General features: G+C 45.5%; 1 protein-coding gene across 1 annotated transcript in view; it reads left to right on the forward strand.

Moving 5' to 3' along the window:
• LOC144729739 (pituitary tumor-transforming gene 1 protein-interacting protein-like) overlaps positions 1-12,965 on the forward strand; it is a 29,065-nt gene extending 16,100 nt beyond the window's left edge. The window contains exons 3-8 of the mRNA XM_078610202.1: positions 1,628-1,680; positions 4,360-4,468; positions 6,189-6,300; positions 9,385-9,453; positions 10,405-10,451; positions 12,532-12,965. Coding sequence (XP_078466328.1) covers positions 1,628-1,680; positions 4,360-4,468; positions 6,189-6,300; positions 9,385-9,453; positions 10,405-10,451; positions 12,532-12,578 — 437 coding nt within the window. The 3' untranslated portion in view covers positions 12,579-12,965. The remainder of the gene's footprint in view (positions 1-1,627; positions 1,681-4,359; positions 4,469-6,188; positions 6,301-9,384; positions 9,454-10,404; positions 10,452-12,531) is intronic.
• The last annotated feature ends 3,652 nt before the right edge of the window (positions 12,966-16,617 follow it).

Raw genomic sequence — 16,617 nt, forward strand, 5'->3', positions numbered from 1 at the left:
CTGAATTGACAAAGCGATTTAAAGTGCAGCATTAGTAAGTCTCCACTATGCAATACTGTATATCTGTTGCCATTACACGAGTCATCCTGTGGCAAGCCACTGCTGGATGAAGTCCTGCCCGCACCACACCGAGCTGGTCAGGGAGGCTGTTTGACCATGCTGGTCAATGCGAGTCGGTGAAGGGCGGCCCGAGACTGGTTCAGATAACGCTCATCGCTGGTATTAGCCATGGCCGGTAATTGAACTCAGGATGCCTTTGTAAAGAGTTGAAAGATTATAGAGTCACGTTGCACAATTACTTTGCATGCGCTTATACGTACACACGTCAAGGCCGTAACCGATAAAAATCTCAACACCCATACTAACCACGTGCCCTTTTATGTTTGGCACCAAAAACAAGTACCGACGTAAAGTAAATAGCAACCGCTGGCGATTAAACATTTACGATTGCTTCCTAAACTTCATAACTGGCGTTCGTCATTGATGGTGGCGGTGGCAATGATTTAATGAAGGCAACGATGATGACTGTGATTATCTTCATCATCCACATAGTTATCCATCATCATCTCTTATCTGTGCATACCTGTGGACAATAGGCTGGGTTTAGCGCCCGTGTGTGTGGCTCATCACATCACCTTCCTCCTATCTGCAAAATCACTGATAAGAGGAGTCTAATCTGTCGGTAGCAGAGGAAATTGGAGTTTGTCTGGGCCTCACCGATATTACCAGTTGCAAATAGCAGGAGTTCAATGTCATGTTGTACGTATGTTTTTGCTGTGGTGTTTTCTGTTAGATAGCAAGGATTTTAATGGCTACTTTCGTCACTTTGACCTCTTATAGGGCCCAGCAGTTAACAGGAAATCGCATGGTCATGGATAACGGAACTTGTGCCCTATTTGGGTTTTCATACGATGAGTGAATGACTCACTTTTGTCAATATCTCTGAATGGTCTTCATGATACTTTGCACCTTTACGTGCCAAGCCTGTGTTTGCCACTTCTCGAGCTCGTAAAAACCATCAGACATTTTCCATTCGCCTAATCACCAACCGTGATCGATCCACGATCCACTGCCCGATGAAGGCCTCCCAAACTGTGCCGCCATGTCTCACGGTCCTGCAGTGTAGCAATATTATCTAGCACCTGCACACGAGCCGATTCATCACTCCATCACCCACGGTGGATGCCCTGCTGGGCACGATCCCTCCTTTGGCGGTCTCTCCGACGTGGGCCTTGACCACCGGCCAATGTTCCCCCTTCGAGCGACGTGTCCTGCGCAAACCCGCTGACTTTTAAATAAATCTTTGTTGATACATTGCAGTAGACAAACAGACTAATCCATGACCTGGTTTTGCATTGAATCTGTAAAGCATCTTATTCATCTACATCCGGTTGACCAGCTAAACACGTGGAGATAACCAGAGGGGGGTGGCGGGGGGTGTGGGGAGGTGGGCCTAGGTACTGGATGGGATAGAAAAAAAGATGGTGGGATGGGATGGGGGTGAGGAGTGAGTGAGGGGCGAGGGGAACCCACATTTGTTAACAGTCGGTACGATATCTCGAACTGAACCTTTCCCCATGTGTTATAATGAACGTGTAAAATAACACTTGTTCTGTTCCTTTCGCAGTGTGTAACACCATGAGCGGCAAGTCCTGTGAAGAATGTCTGAAGAACGTCAGTGTGAGTCGTCTTCATCGTTTCGTCTTCACAGAGATTTGTTGAGAGCTCTTTTGTAGCTCCGTATTCGCGGTGCATCACATGACCATGGGAACACGGCAGTGTCCTCGCTGGGATTTCTTACAGATAATTTCGAGTCCAACCTTTGTCCGAAGTAATTATAGTAGCTCTTGGACAAAATGTATTTTGAGAACACAACAAGGTGGCTCCATTCGTGTGAGCCTCTTACCCATGTGTGGGTACAGATCCAGTGCTTGTAGTGGTTTGTGTTAGTCTCGTTTTGAAGGAGATTGCTTTACTCAGGGGGGGGGACAATATTGCATTGTTAGAGGACTGAGCCAGCGCTGTTGATACCCTGGGATCTATACCCAGGTGATTATTGTATCGGAGATAAAACCAGGTTCAAATGGTAGCGAGGTATGACACCGATGATCTCACTGGTCACTGCTGACAATAAGAAACCATAAAGTGTTTTGATTCTGCAGTTGTCTCTTGTTAAAGTCCAACTCTGAGAGATGAGTCCGTCAATAGTTACACAGAGTGGAGGTCAGCCGCCGTCAGAGATGCATTTTCAGAGAATATCAGCAAGGGGCCTACGTAGTGACATCGACGGTGCTCTGAAGCCCTTTGTTGGGTCTGTTGCGCCTCGTAAAAACGTAAATAATAATAGTGATTCTAGTGTATCCTCCAAATGTTTGTTATTTTGTCATTTGTGGGGTTGTGGGATTGATTTTTTCACTATTTACTTACAGCAAAAAACATACGTACAATATTACTGGAAATTGGCCAAACATCTCAATGCTGAAAAATGTGTTCCTGAAAATCACTTTAATGGCAAAACACAGTAGCAGCATCGCCCCCTCCTGCGAAAAAATGGCAGGACCCTCCTGAAAGAGAGGGTCTTGAGACTCTGAGACTTTCCTGTGTAAACAAGCTTCATCACAATAATAACTATACGTCCACGTGCATATATGGCAGACTCGGCGCACCCTGGAAGCGTATTATTAAGTAATACACAACACATATTGCAATTCCTTAGGTGAGTCACATGCTAAGTGGCTAATTAGTGATCTATTACATAATTGCATACACCCCCAACCCCGCCTCTGATCTCGTAACGTGATGGGGTTCAACAATGATGACGTCGTCCGGCACTATTTAAGACCGGAAGCAGTTGGATGACTTCACTATTCTGGCAAATCGCCCGAAGATGCTGGATGTAATTTCCAGCAAAACGTCGTACTACTCAAATTGTAAATGTTGTGGATCCACTCTTCAACACACCGGTGGGCTAAAGTAGTGAACTATTTGTCTTTTGTCAACGTGACACATTTTTTACTGATTGGCTGTGTCGGGTGGTGGAGGGTTGCGACACATTTATAAATAACGCGATCTAACCCAAAAACCTTTGTTATGAATAATACTGGTCGCGAAAGCCTACGTGTTAAACTATACGTTATATATATTTTTAATTAAAATATAAACAAGCTAGTTTATGAAGCCTGTCTTTGCCAGGCAAAAGTTTTCAATGCATGTGATGTGCAGTACAACCACGCGGAGACGAGGAATACTATAAGGGCTGTTGCCGTTTATTAAAACACTCTCACACTCACCATCCCACACTCACACCAGTGTAGGTGCATTCTATCTCGGTCCTTCATCCGGACACTGAATACTATTTGGACCCTACCCTTGGCAAGGGGGATCAGCCAACACCGCTCCGCGATGAGGAGAGAGAGACCCTGTTCCAGCCGCTCCTTACCCTGGCTCCCAACGACGACCACGCCCCCGTCACGGGGTCCCCCTTAACAACCCATTGGGCTGCTCCTCCCCCCAGCTCGGCCCCGCCCACGTTCCCGAAAGTGCTTTCAGAAAGCCCCTTTGCGTAACCCGTGACGTTACGTCATCCTTGACTCTCTCGCACCTCCTTCCGCTCGCCCCCTCATTTGGTGACTCACAATACTCCTCTACAAATGTCATAATGAACCTGGCATGGTTTTTTTGTACAATTTGTATCTACGATCAGACACTAACTACTACTTCAAAAATGTGTATTTTTCTGCAAAAAAAACAAATTGTTGACGACTTGATTCAACTTATTTTATTTAAAGAGGTACCATCGGAAACCTCTCAATTTCAAGATTAGTTTTTTTATTAAAAACAAAATTTTTTTAACTCGATACTCTTGAGGGGAAGCTCCTATCTTTTACCGTTTTCGAATTATTTATATATTAACATAAAATGCGTATTTTTTCGTTCAAAACCGCTTGAATCCGAAATATCTCAAAGACAATAAAAAAATAGAACGATGGTTTTCGCTTTAATATCGCTCTATCCAACGAAAAAAACGCAATCTTATATTTTGAATGGTTTCTGAATGATACGCACAAACATGTTTATGGTGCACTTATAATCGAGATTTGGGGACCTTAAAATAAAAAATATCGGATTTTCTGATTTTTCTCACTTTTTTGTACCAAATGTAAGCTTTCTACCTTGTCGGGAGGAATCCTAGATGTTTTTGAGATGTACAGATTAAGGTCTATATTTATATAGCTGTGCCTGGTTCCCGCTAACAATGTCTGGTTTGCAAATCGCAAGGGAGTGCTCACATGTTTGTGAATGTCAAACGAATCGAGGATTTATCTTCTTCAGTGCTGACACAGCCATGTTTGTGTCCAGTGCCTGTGGTGTTTCTCCAACAACTCGTGCCTGGACTACCCCGTGAAGACCATCCTGCCCTCCTCTTCAGTGTGCGCGCTCTCCAAGGCCCGCTGGGGTGTCTGCTGGGGTACAGTGCATATTCACACGGTCGCTACCGAATGCATCGCCTGCACATTCACACGGCCGCTACCGAATGCATCGGCTGCACATTCACACGGCCGCTACTGAATGCATCGGCTGCAAATTCACACGGTCGCTACCGAATGCATCGGCTGCACATTAACACGGCCGCTACCGAATGCATCGGCCGCACATTGACACAGCGCCGATTAGCACGGGTGGCCCGATTCTCACGATGGAATCTAGAGGTGGTTTCCTCCGGTATTTGTCAGAAAAACTGCAGAATTATTGTTCCGCTTTTTCCACTGAGCTATTGACCTTAAATGCTTTAATGCCAAGCCCTGAGGAGATGTGGGTTTCAATTCTCAAATGGTTCTTAACCAAAAGAAAGGCTCTGTTTTCACTAGAATGCCCCATCCAATGATGACCAAGCAAATAGGCGTATGATGGGCAACATATTTGAAAGATATAATTCATACATCGTCATCTATATGTGGCCGTGACATGGTCTAGCTGTGTAGCGCGTTCGCTGCTCTTTGCAGAGCTTCACGGTTCAAATCCAGAAGCCTCCCTGGTTATTACTGCGGGTATAATAACCGTAAAATCACGACTTTAAACATCCCGTGAAGTCATTTGCAAGAGTAGACCATTCTGTGCCGGCACCACGGTCAAAATTAAAAAATTACACCCCAAATTGTAAAACGCACAGCAATCATCACCCCCCCATCTGTGAAAACGTGGCAGGACCCTCCTGAAAAAGTCATGACACTCGGAGGGAGGCTTTCCAGGGTAAACAAGCGTAATAATAATGATGATAAAATATATATATTGCACATTCCATAACAAATATGTTCACAAAGCAAACCTTATATGATACAAATGTAAGTGATAGTATTACATTGCATGGGGCATTAAAGTCAAAATAAAACTTGATATAACTTAACCTTCGTAACATCAGCGTGCACTGTTTGGCCTTCAGGATGGCTTAGGCATATTGTGTTTACACGTTCATTAATGTGAGCGAGATCCCATTGGAAACGCCTCTGATCTGCAAATCGTGTTTGTGGTTGCTCTCTACTTGCAATTTGTAACAAAAAACATGAAGAAAAGTAGTGTTTACTTACTGAAAAGAAACATCAGCCTCATGTAGACAACCCCTCAACGTTAATACATACCATTTGCAAGGTGCAGCGCAGCAAAGACCGGTTTTGTTTTCATTAGTACTTATCAGCACGCCTTACTAGGTTACACAATTGCTTATTGCATTCCTGTATGTTCACGGCAGCCGACCTGAATGCATTGCGGTGTGCTGTAGGGTATACCGATGCAATAGGTAACTCCGTGTTCCACAGCGGACACTGTATCATTACGCCCAGTGTCTCTTCAGCGGGCGAGCCCCCCAACCTTCTTTCTCCTCCATTGAAATGTAACGCACACATCGAGTGTGTGTTACGTCTGTGAAAAATAGCTTCATAGCTCATTTGAGTCCTCCAGTATAAATAAATATTCTGATGCTGGCTCTGAGTGTCCTGAAACAATGAATGTTGCTCGGCAGGGGAACTCCCAGCCCTTCTACAAGCGAGGCAGCATTTGCACACCTGACAACTCCAAATTCCATCTGTGGAATGACATATTGATTGGCAGATAAGCAGGTAGTGGGTGGGGAGGATCGCCGCTGTGTTAATTGTGATGGCGTACGCTGCCGACGTGTGTTGCCCCTTTTGCAGTGAACTTTGAGGCTCTGATCATCACCATGTCGGTGGTGGCCGGCGTGCTGCTGCTTGCGATGTGCATCTGCTGCTACTGCTGCTGCTGTCGCGAAAGCAAGAGTTCCAAGCGGTGAGGCTTCCCTGTTTCTCTTCTAAGGACTACACATAACAACAACAATAATAATGATGCACATTAATATAGCGCCATACAAGTGCCAGAGGCATTTGCCAGGCCGTTGGTCATTCTGAAAATGCACGAGTGAACGCGCTGGCTAGAACAGGGGCACTGTGGTGGCGAGATGTTAACTACCTCGCCTGGTATACAGGAGGTCGTGGATGAACATTTCTATGCAGAAATTTAACCACCAACCCCATGCAGTCTGTCTCATTGGTGATCTTACTGGCCACTTGGTTACGTGCAAAAACATTGAAACTTGCGATGTCACACTTAAGTAAAATATTCAAATAATTTTGAGATCTGGCAAATTCACTTTAGCTGAAATGATATAATAACGCCATAGTTTGTTAATTCATACCATGCGTGTCACAATATCGGATATTGATTAGCCACAGATAGGAACTGATTCTAAGATTGGTCTTATCTCTTTCTTAAACCTTGGGGTGCAGTTGGTCCATGGCTCTGCGGTATCCACGAGACAGGGTTGCAGCAATAGATACTTGAATCCATCTGTATGGATCTTTCAGTGGTATCCTGTTGTATGCGTGGAGATTCTACGGGAATTCCAGTTTCCTCCCACGTGCCAAACATTCACAAATGCAATCGGTGAGATATCCTTTTGCAGGTCCTGTTGTGAAAAATCTGTCCTGCGGCTCAGTCAGGTGTTCCTGGGTAAATCAACAGCATGACTGCTATTAGACCCAACCGAAAAAAATAACAAAACGCTGTTATCTTGTAGATCGGTGCTCAATCTTAGTGACTGCTTGTCAGATATGAATTTGAAGCTTGATTAATTACAGCACTTTCGTGATGTCATTCCACCGACCGTATTGAAATTTATTGCAGTTACATTTCTCTCTTGTTTACAAATCATCAGCCGCATGCAGTGTGTAATTACTTCATTTGCATTAGCATGGAGAGGACTGGGAAAACGTGGAAATGTGCACCGTGGTATGAGGACGGGTACTTGGGAAACGCTGCTGGCAGAATCAGAATCTTTATTTGTTACTGGAGAAATCCGATGAGCTATAAAGTTATTTTTCACAGTTGTCCAGACGGGGCGGGTCAGAAAGTTACAACAGTAAACAATACAACAAACGATTAGAGTACAAAGTATAGGAAAGGAGAGCAAATCACTACAAATAAATACGTAAAATAAATTAAGTATATAAGTTCCAAATTTCAGAATAGGTTTTCCCCTTTTTTCTGGCAACAAAACAGGTGTTAAGATTTTAAAACACCAAACTGAAACCTTTTACAAGAAATCATGTCTGCATTAACCACAATACTTGTGGTCAGAATGCAAACAAAAAACATACTCTGATAATAAATGCATTGTCCTTGAAACTGATTGGTCCACACCAGAGACAGCTTTCTTTGGAGCCTCGTCTCAAAGTGTTAGACCAGAGGATGCCAAAAGGCGTACAGCTTAGAGACAATGCACTATCAGAGTAATGAGAGCTCGGGGAGAGCAGCTACATCATGGGACCTCCAAATGCAGAAATTATTCCTTGTAAAAGGTTTTTAGTTTGGTGTTTTAACATCTTAACACCTGTTTTGTTGCCAGAAAAAAAGGGAAAACTATTCTCATATTTTGGTACTGGCAAAGGAGGTCCCATGAAGTTCAAAATGGCCTAATTACACTAATTCCCAAGCTTGGCCATGGCAGCAAAACTACAGCAAGAACAGTCCCAGGACAACAATCTTGACCGATGTCACCCATTAACAGCCGTTTACAGCCATTAACCCAGGACTCATTAATCCCCCCCCCGCCACGTGGCGCAAGAGCGCAGAAGCGTGGTCACCACATCTACGCCTCTATATAAGGAACAAAACAGGTGAACTTCTCCACAAATCTGGCTGTCGCCTGATGAAGCTGGTTGTAATTACTGGCGAAACGTCGTACTCTGATTGTAAATGTTGTGGCTTGGCTCTCCAACACACCGGTGTGCTGTACAAGTGACGAATTGACATGTTCTGTTTACGTGACAACCCTTACTAGTTGGCTGTGTCGGGTGGTGGCGGGTTTTAATGACACATTTATATATTTACCCGATCTAACCCAAAAAAAACCTCTTATGAACCCAGGACTAGTGTCGTCCGTATTGAATGCCTTCAGCAAGATGTAGCCCGTTTAAGAAATGCTACAGAATGCCATGATGTTATGGGCAGAAGAAGCCCACAAGCACCTAATGCTGAAGTTGGCTCAAGACGTCACTGTCATGTGGGGTTGGGTGACCTTTGCGGGTGGGTGTTTATGCATCGCGAGTTAGTGTGGGAAGCGCGAGTGTGTGTCTGTCTGCGGTGCGAGTGTGTGAGTGTGTGTGTGTGCGGCGCGAGTGAGTGAGTGTGTGTGTGTGCAGCACGAGTGAGTGTGTGTGTGCGGCGCGAGTGAGCGAGTGTGTGTGTGTGCGGCGTGAGTGTGTGTGTGCGGCGTGAGTGAGTGTGTGTGTGCGGCGTGAGTGAGTGTGTGTGTGCGGCGCGAGTGAGTGTGTGTGTGGTGCGAGTGTGTGAGTGTGTGTGTGGTGCGAGTGTGTGTGGTGCGAGTGTGTGTGTGTGTGTGTGTGCGGCACAAGTGTGTGTGCGGTGCGAGTGAGTGTGTGTGTGCGGTGTGAGTGAGTGTGTGTGTGCGAGTGAGTGAGTGTGTGTGTGTGCGGCGTTAGTGTGTGTGTGTGCGGCGTGAGTGAGTGTGTGTGTGTGTGTGCGGCGCGGGTGAGTGAGTGTTTGAGTGTGTGTGTGTGCGGCGAGAGTGAGTGAGTGTGTGTCCTGTGCGGCGCGAGTGAGTGTGTGTGTGTGCGGAGCGAGTGTGTGTGCGTGCGGAGCGAGCGAGTGTGTGTGTGTGTGCGGAGCGAGTGTGTGTGCGTGCGGAGCGAGTGAGTGTGTGCGGCGTGAGTGAGTGTGTGCGGCGTGAGTGAGTGTGTGCGTGTGCGGAGCGAGTGAGTGTGTGTGTGTGCGGCGTGAGTTAGTGAGTGTGTGCGGCGTGAGTGTGTGTGTGAGGGGCAATGAGCTGAGCATGCGCCTTGTGTGGCTTTGTAGAGCGCGGCAGCTGGAGAAAGAGAAGGCTGCCCGGGACAAGGCCGATCGCGTGGTGCGCACTGAAGAGCGGTGAGTCTTCCACGTTCACACGCGACAACAATCATCGATGTTGGTTCGCGCTCGGGTGGCAGGGTGGCGCAGTGGTAACAGTCGTGCCTCGCAGCAAGGAGGACCTGGGTTCGATTCCCAACTCGAGTGCCTTGCTGCGTGGAGTTTTGTACGTTCCCCTCTTGTTAAGCATGGTTTTCCTCCCATGGTGTTGGCCAAAAATCCCAATGCGAAAAAGACTTCCCTGCAAATTACTCAATTGGGATTATGCGTTACAATATCCGCCCCCAATCGTGAAACTACTGCAGACTATGTCTCTAGAACATAGCTCCTTTCTCCGTGATAGCCTTAGACCATCAGAATAGTCTCAAGTTTATTTTGTTGAACCAGGTGAATACTCAAGAGACCAGGATAGATTCATTTTGCTTGAGTGATCTGGTTCGCCAAAATTGCAAAAGCAAAACAAATAAAATAAAATGCAGCAATGCAGTGAATGGGAATTGGAACAAAAACCAAAACTACTCGCGTGAAGAAACGGCGCAATAACCTCGTCTACTAAGTTGGTACGGTGTGCACGGTCATCACCTCCCATGAAAGGTGATATCACGCGAACTCCGGTCATCCTTGCAGCGGCTTTTGGCTAGTCATCAAATAAACACGGTCACTCCATCGCGCTTCTGCGGCCGTCTGGAACGCTCTTCCTTCCCATACTAGGAAGTCACTGGAGCTTTGCGCTTTTGAATTTAGATTGAAAACGAATTTGTATAGAACTGCTTTTTGTGTTTTTAGTTTGTTGTCCTGCCCTCACACCTCCGATTAGCAAAGTTGGCTACATATGGTGCGAAAAAAGTTCAACATACCACATTTTTTCACCTTGGCATAAGTGCAGAAAATTGTGTCAGCCTCACTACGAATCTTTTGACAACATTCAAGTTGTATCATGTGACTGAGAGCATTAATGTCTTCCAACAGGAAGGTGGAACGGAAGGCCAGGAATGATGAAATTCGCAAGAAATATGGTGAGAAGCGATCTGATACGAATCTTAAATTATGATTTAACAATCATTAATACAGTAAAACCTTGGATTGCGAGTAACTTGGTCTGTGAGTGTTTTGCAAGACGAGCAAATTTTTAAAAAAATAAATGTTAACTTGATGAACGAGCGAGGTCTTGCAATATGAGTAGTACGTATAGGCTTTGCCTGCCGAGCGTCACGTGATCACAACTGAGCCGATGGTTCTTCTCTCTCTCTCGCTGTGGGGTTGTGGGTAATCGTCTCCGATGCTCGGTCTCAGTTGGCGTGCCTCACTCGTATAGTCAACATCCGTGTGAGCGTAGACTGTTTACTATAGTGTTGTGACCACGAGTGTGTGCGTAAAGCATTTTTTTTATTTTGTATCCAAGTGTAGTGACTGTTTTTTAGTACACATTTACACGAAATCCTCAAAAGGAGGCAAAAGAAAGTGTCATTGGATAGGTTCCTTGTTAAAGTCGCCAACAGATGGCAGTGATTCCGTTAGTGACAGTGAAAGTCGTCCTACACAATAACTCTCCTCCTCCTCTCTCTCGTCTCCCTCACACCAGCCACGATTACATTTAATTAATTAATTAGATAACTTTATATAAAATTTAAATACGAAAAATATAAAAGGTATTTTGTATTAATCATTTTTATATTAATATTTTTGGGTTGTGGAACGAATCATCTGAGTTTCCATTATTTAATATGGGGAAATTCGCTTTGATATACGAGTGCTTTGGATTACAAACACGTTTCCGGAACGAATTATGCTCGCAATCCAAGGTTTTACTGTACTGTTTTGTAGTTGATAATATACTCTTGCATATCTTTAAGAAAAGCAAGCAGATGGTTATGGCTTATTGTTGGAGACAGCATTTTCTGTCCATAATACGTTAAGATATTTTGAAAAGAGACATATCCGCTTTTTGGAAAAAAAAGCTACTGCTTGACATGTTAGCTTATGTGTACTGCAGTGATAACGTAGTGTGAATGACAAGTCTAGAACAGGGTTCTTCATCAGGCAGTCAAGCAAGAGACAGGGCTTGCCAAAACATTAAGGGAAACAGATTAGCAAAATGAAAGGGTACTCAACAAGAAGCTGTAGACGAGTGATACTGATTGTGAGGTCAAGGCAAGATAATCACAATAAGAGATACGAGAGCTGAGGACAGTGTACCCATTCATGGTCGCATGCGCTGGTTATTGCACACAAAGAGCATGGGAGAATAGTTTGAAAGTGCAAAGTAGCATAAAGAGATGCATGCTCAGAAGTAAGACATGAATCAGAGCAAACACAAGTTGAAGATGTTGACTGTGAGGGAAAGTAAGTTGAGCTTGTGCAGGATACGCCACGAGGAGGGGTGACGGCCGCTGTTCGAGACTAACGATGGAATCTCAGCCAAAGGAGGGAACTCGCCCGGGAGGCTGCCCACCGTGGAGCTGTTGCGATGAAACCAACTCCTGTGCAGAAGCTTGACGGAGTGTTGCATCGCGTGATCTTGAAGGGTTGCGACAGCTTGCGAGAGGCCTGCGTCCAGCACTGCGTGACGATGCACAGCCATTGTGATGTCACGATCCCATGTGACATCACAAGGCCCGTACACGCGACGCCGTGACGTTAAGACGTCTCGCGACTTGCGCTGTTGCGTGGCCCCCCGCCCAGCACTTGCGCTGCTTTTATTATTCGGCCTGTTAGAATGTATCATTGAAGAACCCTGTATAGAATATTATCAGGCTCTGCTTCTACAACCGCTGCCAAATGAGTCTGAGGCATTTGCTTTTGAAGGTAGCTGCGTGGTATGCGTACGAATGTTCTTGCAGACAATATCTCGGGTAATGCAAAAACAAGTGACAATTGGTCAGATAACCCCCAAGGCATTCCCGCGGCGTACGAACGCCTTCATTCAGCCGCTGGTTGAAAAAGACTTAATGTTTAGGTGTATTAAGTGAATATTATTGTCATCGATGTGCTGATTGCATACTGGAAATCAAACAACATCTCGATTGTTGATGACTACGCGCACAACCCTCTGGAAGCTTTTGTTAACCTTGCGTGCGCTGTGTGTCGCCCACAAAGGCCTGTACACGGAGGACAATGCTTACACACGGTTCGACAACAAGTGACGTGGTCAGCTTGAGCAGCAGCAGCAGCATCAGCAGCATACAGGGCTCCACCCACAGACACACACTACACACTCCGCTCTCCAGGGCTGATAGGCAGGGCACAGCACTAATCCTAGAACACACACAAGCCACGTACTAATGTTACTCTTATTAAAGTACATTGACATTTTTTGAGCAAAAAAAGAAAAAGGGCAGAAGTAATCGACGGTGGCCTTTTTTCGTGAAATTATTATGGTGGTGGTTCAGTTTGTACATTTGGCTTTTGATGAATCTCTGCTTGTCCTTAATTCTTGTTCTATTAAATCCCACCTTGGTAGTTGACTGTCTTATTAATGTATTCCTCTGTTTTTAACATTGTTACAATGCAATTAAAGGTTCTAACTCAAATGAGCTGACTTCCGTTGTCATTTTTAAGTGAGCGCCTCAACTGAGAACACAAGTAACCATGGGGGAGAGTGTCGGCAGCGTAACCCTCTGCCAAGTATATATCTCACTTGGTTTCTTCAGAAATCATTCAATTGTTCCATGGGCCAAGGTGCGGTGACCCCCATGGTTCAGTGATGGACGGGCAACAGCAATGAGGACTTTATTACACGATGAAGCCACACTTGATGTCATTCTGCTTTTGGAATTAACACGAAAAATGTAGATTACATTTCCCCCCCCAAAATAGTGACATAACCATTCATTTAATGTGGAGCCTGTTGTTGAAACAGATGAACACCAACACTGAAATTGTATTGAGTAACAAAAGACAAATCTGCAGAGGAGTCAGGATATGAGATATGCCCTCGTCAAGGCTATTCACAGTGAAAGAAGATATTTCATGCAAAAACACAGAGATGGTATTAACCATCTCGGATTATAACCAATGGAAACAAATCACGGGAAATAATTTGCAGGAATTGAAGATGGTTGCAAAGTTGAGCTTGAAGATACATTTGAGCAAAATATAAGTTGTGCAAAACAAGTTAGCTGAACACAAAACAATGTTGGAGGGGCACCGCTGGGAAACAACAGAAAACACAATGGGTTCGAAAATAACTAGGATCATGTACAGGATGTGGAGCTTGATTGGACTTGACGGTGACTGGTACCAGCAGTGTCAAGGACGCTCATGATGGAAGTTACTGGGCAAATGGAGGTATTTGCCCCCCCCCCCCAACAGCGGAGGAGCAACGCTCATCACGAGTTGAGGGCCGGGCAGTTAAAACACAGTAAGTTGGCACAGTGAGCAAAAGGTGGTGCATCTGCCAGTCATCTCGATCAACCATATCACCTGGGCCTGTCCTGTGACCTGCCAGCGAACTTTCCGCACTTAACAGCATGGCCTCATCGTGCACATAGCCTGGCACAAGCACTGTTAAGTGGCGAATAGCTCCGGTTTGACAGTGGAGGTCTCACTCCAAATCAGTAAAGGCAGCATTATCTCTTCATCGGCTGTGCAATGCTGTGTGGAGCTACTTGGTTTGCTGCTTCGCACGAAGCTTCGAGTCTTCTCGGCCACAGTCATGACCTCTCTTCTCTATGCTTGTGAAACGTGGACCCCTCAAATAGAACATCTGCGCCGGTTAGAAACATTCAGGCTGGCATGCCTACGATCCATCCTGGGTTTAACCAGGCTGGATTGTGAGGTGCTCATAAATCCTTAAAGGATATGGAGACATTCCCATCAGTAAGCTCCTCGGGCAGGCAAGGTTGCGTTGGCTAGATCATGTAGCCTGCATGCCCAGCCACAGCATGCCCAAGCAGCTTCAGTTTGGCCGCATCGAGGGAGCTAAACGGGCACGAAATGGGCTGGAGAAGAGATGGACTGATGCGGTATGGGAGGATGTGGAGCTGAGTGGAATTGCCGACGACTGGTACCAGCAGTGTCACGATCGGTCTCTATGGAGGAGACTCGTGAAGGACGCTGCTGGGCAGTTGGAGGCAGTCGCCCTCCAGCAACAACGGAAGGCAGAGGAGCGACGCTCGCAACAACGTGTGGAGCGCCGGGCGGATCAAATCCAGAAAGTTGGCACAGTGTGGGTGTACAGCTGGTGGTGCATCTACCGGTCATCTCAGCCAACCCATGGCACCTCGGTCTGTCCTGAGACCTGTCAGCGTGCCTTCGACACTTCACGTGGCCTCAAAGTGCACCTAGCCTGGCACAGGTGCCGTGGTGACGTTACCATCACTTAGTGGCGAATGGCGGGTTATTGGTATTGAAGCAGGAGTTCAGAGGCTAGCATGCTTCACAATGAATCCGGCAACCCGAGTTCTATTCCCACTCCCAGACATTATTGGTCGAATATCTGAACTGGTCCCGAGCTTCCACTAAGGTGACTCAGCCGACATTGAGTAACCGGTGGGTGTGGTGTCGGGCGGTCTTTGTCTCTATTTAGCACGGTTAGCTACAGATGGTGTGAAAAGTTATACATACATACAAAAGTAAAACATTTGTTTTCATATAAAATAAATTACTTATCGGTCAAAGGATTCAACTGGAATTGCTTGATCTGAAAATCCAAAATCGACTGTCTGAAAAACTCTCTGAAAACCTGACATCGAAATGTTTGTTTACCAAACTACTGTCCAGCGAATGAGCGGTGATTGCATTGCAGCAGCTTTACACGTGGACACTTCCCATATCCAGATCTTCCCCCTCATGCAGCAGCCACATTATTGCGACTGTCATCTCTGTGGGACCAGTAAAATGACTGCACGTTTTTACATGCTGTACATGCAACAGGGTTACCAGTGGCTGATCTCTGTTCAATAAGGATATACTAGTTAATGTCATAGCAACTTGGAATGTACACTACCTACTCGGGATAATCAGAATATTTGAGCACCGACCACCAAAGTCCTGAAGTAAGATATTTTATGATCACATCCCGTAAGTAAAAAATGTTTTAAAGTAGTTTCATTCGCATTCGTAATATGATGTATATACTCTTCATCATGACATTTTACGTGGCCGTGGATATGCGAGAGACCGCGAGATGGTGGCCCTAATGATTGAGTTGAGCAGGTGGCTCACAGTCGAAAGGTCGTGTGTTCAGATCCGAGTTGGGGGTTGACTCAACCCATTATCCGTCTGGCGTCGATGCAATGAGTGCCGCTGTGGGGGAGTCAACAGTGATTGACCTATTGAGTCTGGCACCTGGCACAGGAATGTAGAATTTCTAACCACTGGCTCCAGGCGATGAGCACGACCTCAATGTTCATCTGAGCTGGACATTACTTTGGCTGATTGGGATGGTCCGACAGAACGTCAACTGTCCTGTGTTGCATATAGAAGTCTACGTGAAAGAATAACTTGACACAGATAGACATGGAAACCAAAGGGACAATCCTGGATTGGGGTGTTGGAAATGGCAGACTGGGAAAATTATTCCATAATAGAAGTGCGTGGGAAGGGCAAATTATTGTTCGGAAAAGTTAATGCATCGGATACCGATACCAATCTTGTTAAATCGCATTGTTGGCTAAGCAATACTGTTACAAGATTAGATTGTACGTATGTAGAGCTTCTTCTACACTGCATGTAGCCAGCCATGCTAATCAGAGGTGTGTAGGAAGGACAACAAACGAAACACACAAAGCAGTTCTGAATAAATTACTTTTCAATCTAGATGCTTTAAAAGTGCGTAGCTCCAGTGGCTTCCTATTATCGGAAGGAAGAGCGTTCCAGACGGCCACAGGAGCGCATCTGAAAGCGTGGGATGCAGTGACCGTCTGCGAGAAAGACTGGAGTCCTCTAGCAACGTGAACCTCTATACGGGATCAATGTGCAAAATATAAATCTTGATTTTAAGCTTTAGTGACCGCAGGAATCCACGATTGCTCGTGTTGTGATCGAAATGTCGTGATCTATTATTTTTCTACCGACGTGACTTTACCGAAAGAACCAAAGAGTACAAAATAGAAATGTTAACGTTGGATTAATGGCTCACAACATATATATTAACCGTGATGGACAAAACAACGCTTCGTGCTGCAGATCAAGTTAATTTTCGTTGAAGTTAGACGACTCCCTTCTGTGAGTGAACGCCAT

This window comes from Lampetra planeri, chromosome 2, assembly GCF_965212315.1.
Source record: "Lampetra planeri chromosome 2, kcLamPlan1.2.h2, whole genome shotgun sequence".
NCBI lineage: Eukaryota > Metazoa > Chordata > Hyperoartia > Petromyzontiformes > Petromyzontidae > Lampetra > Lampetra planeri.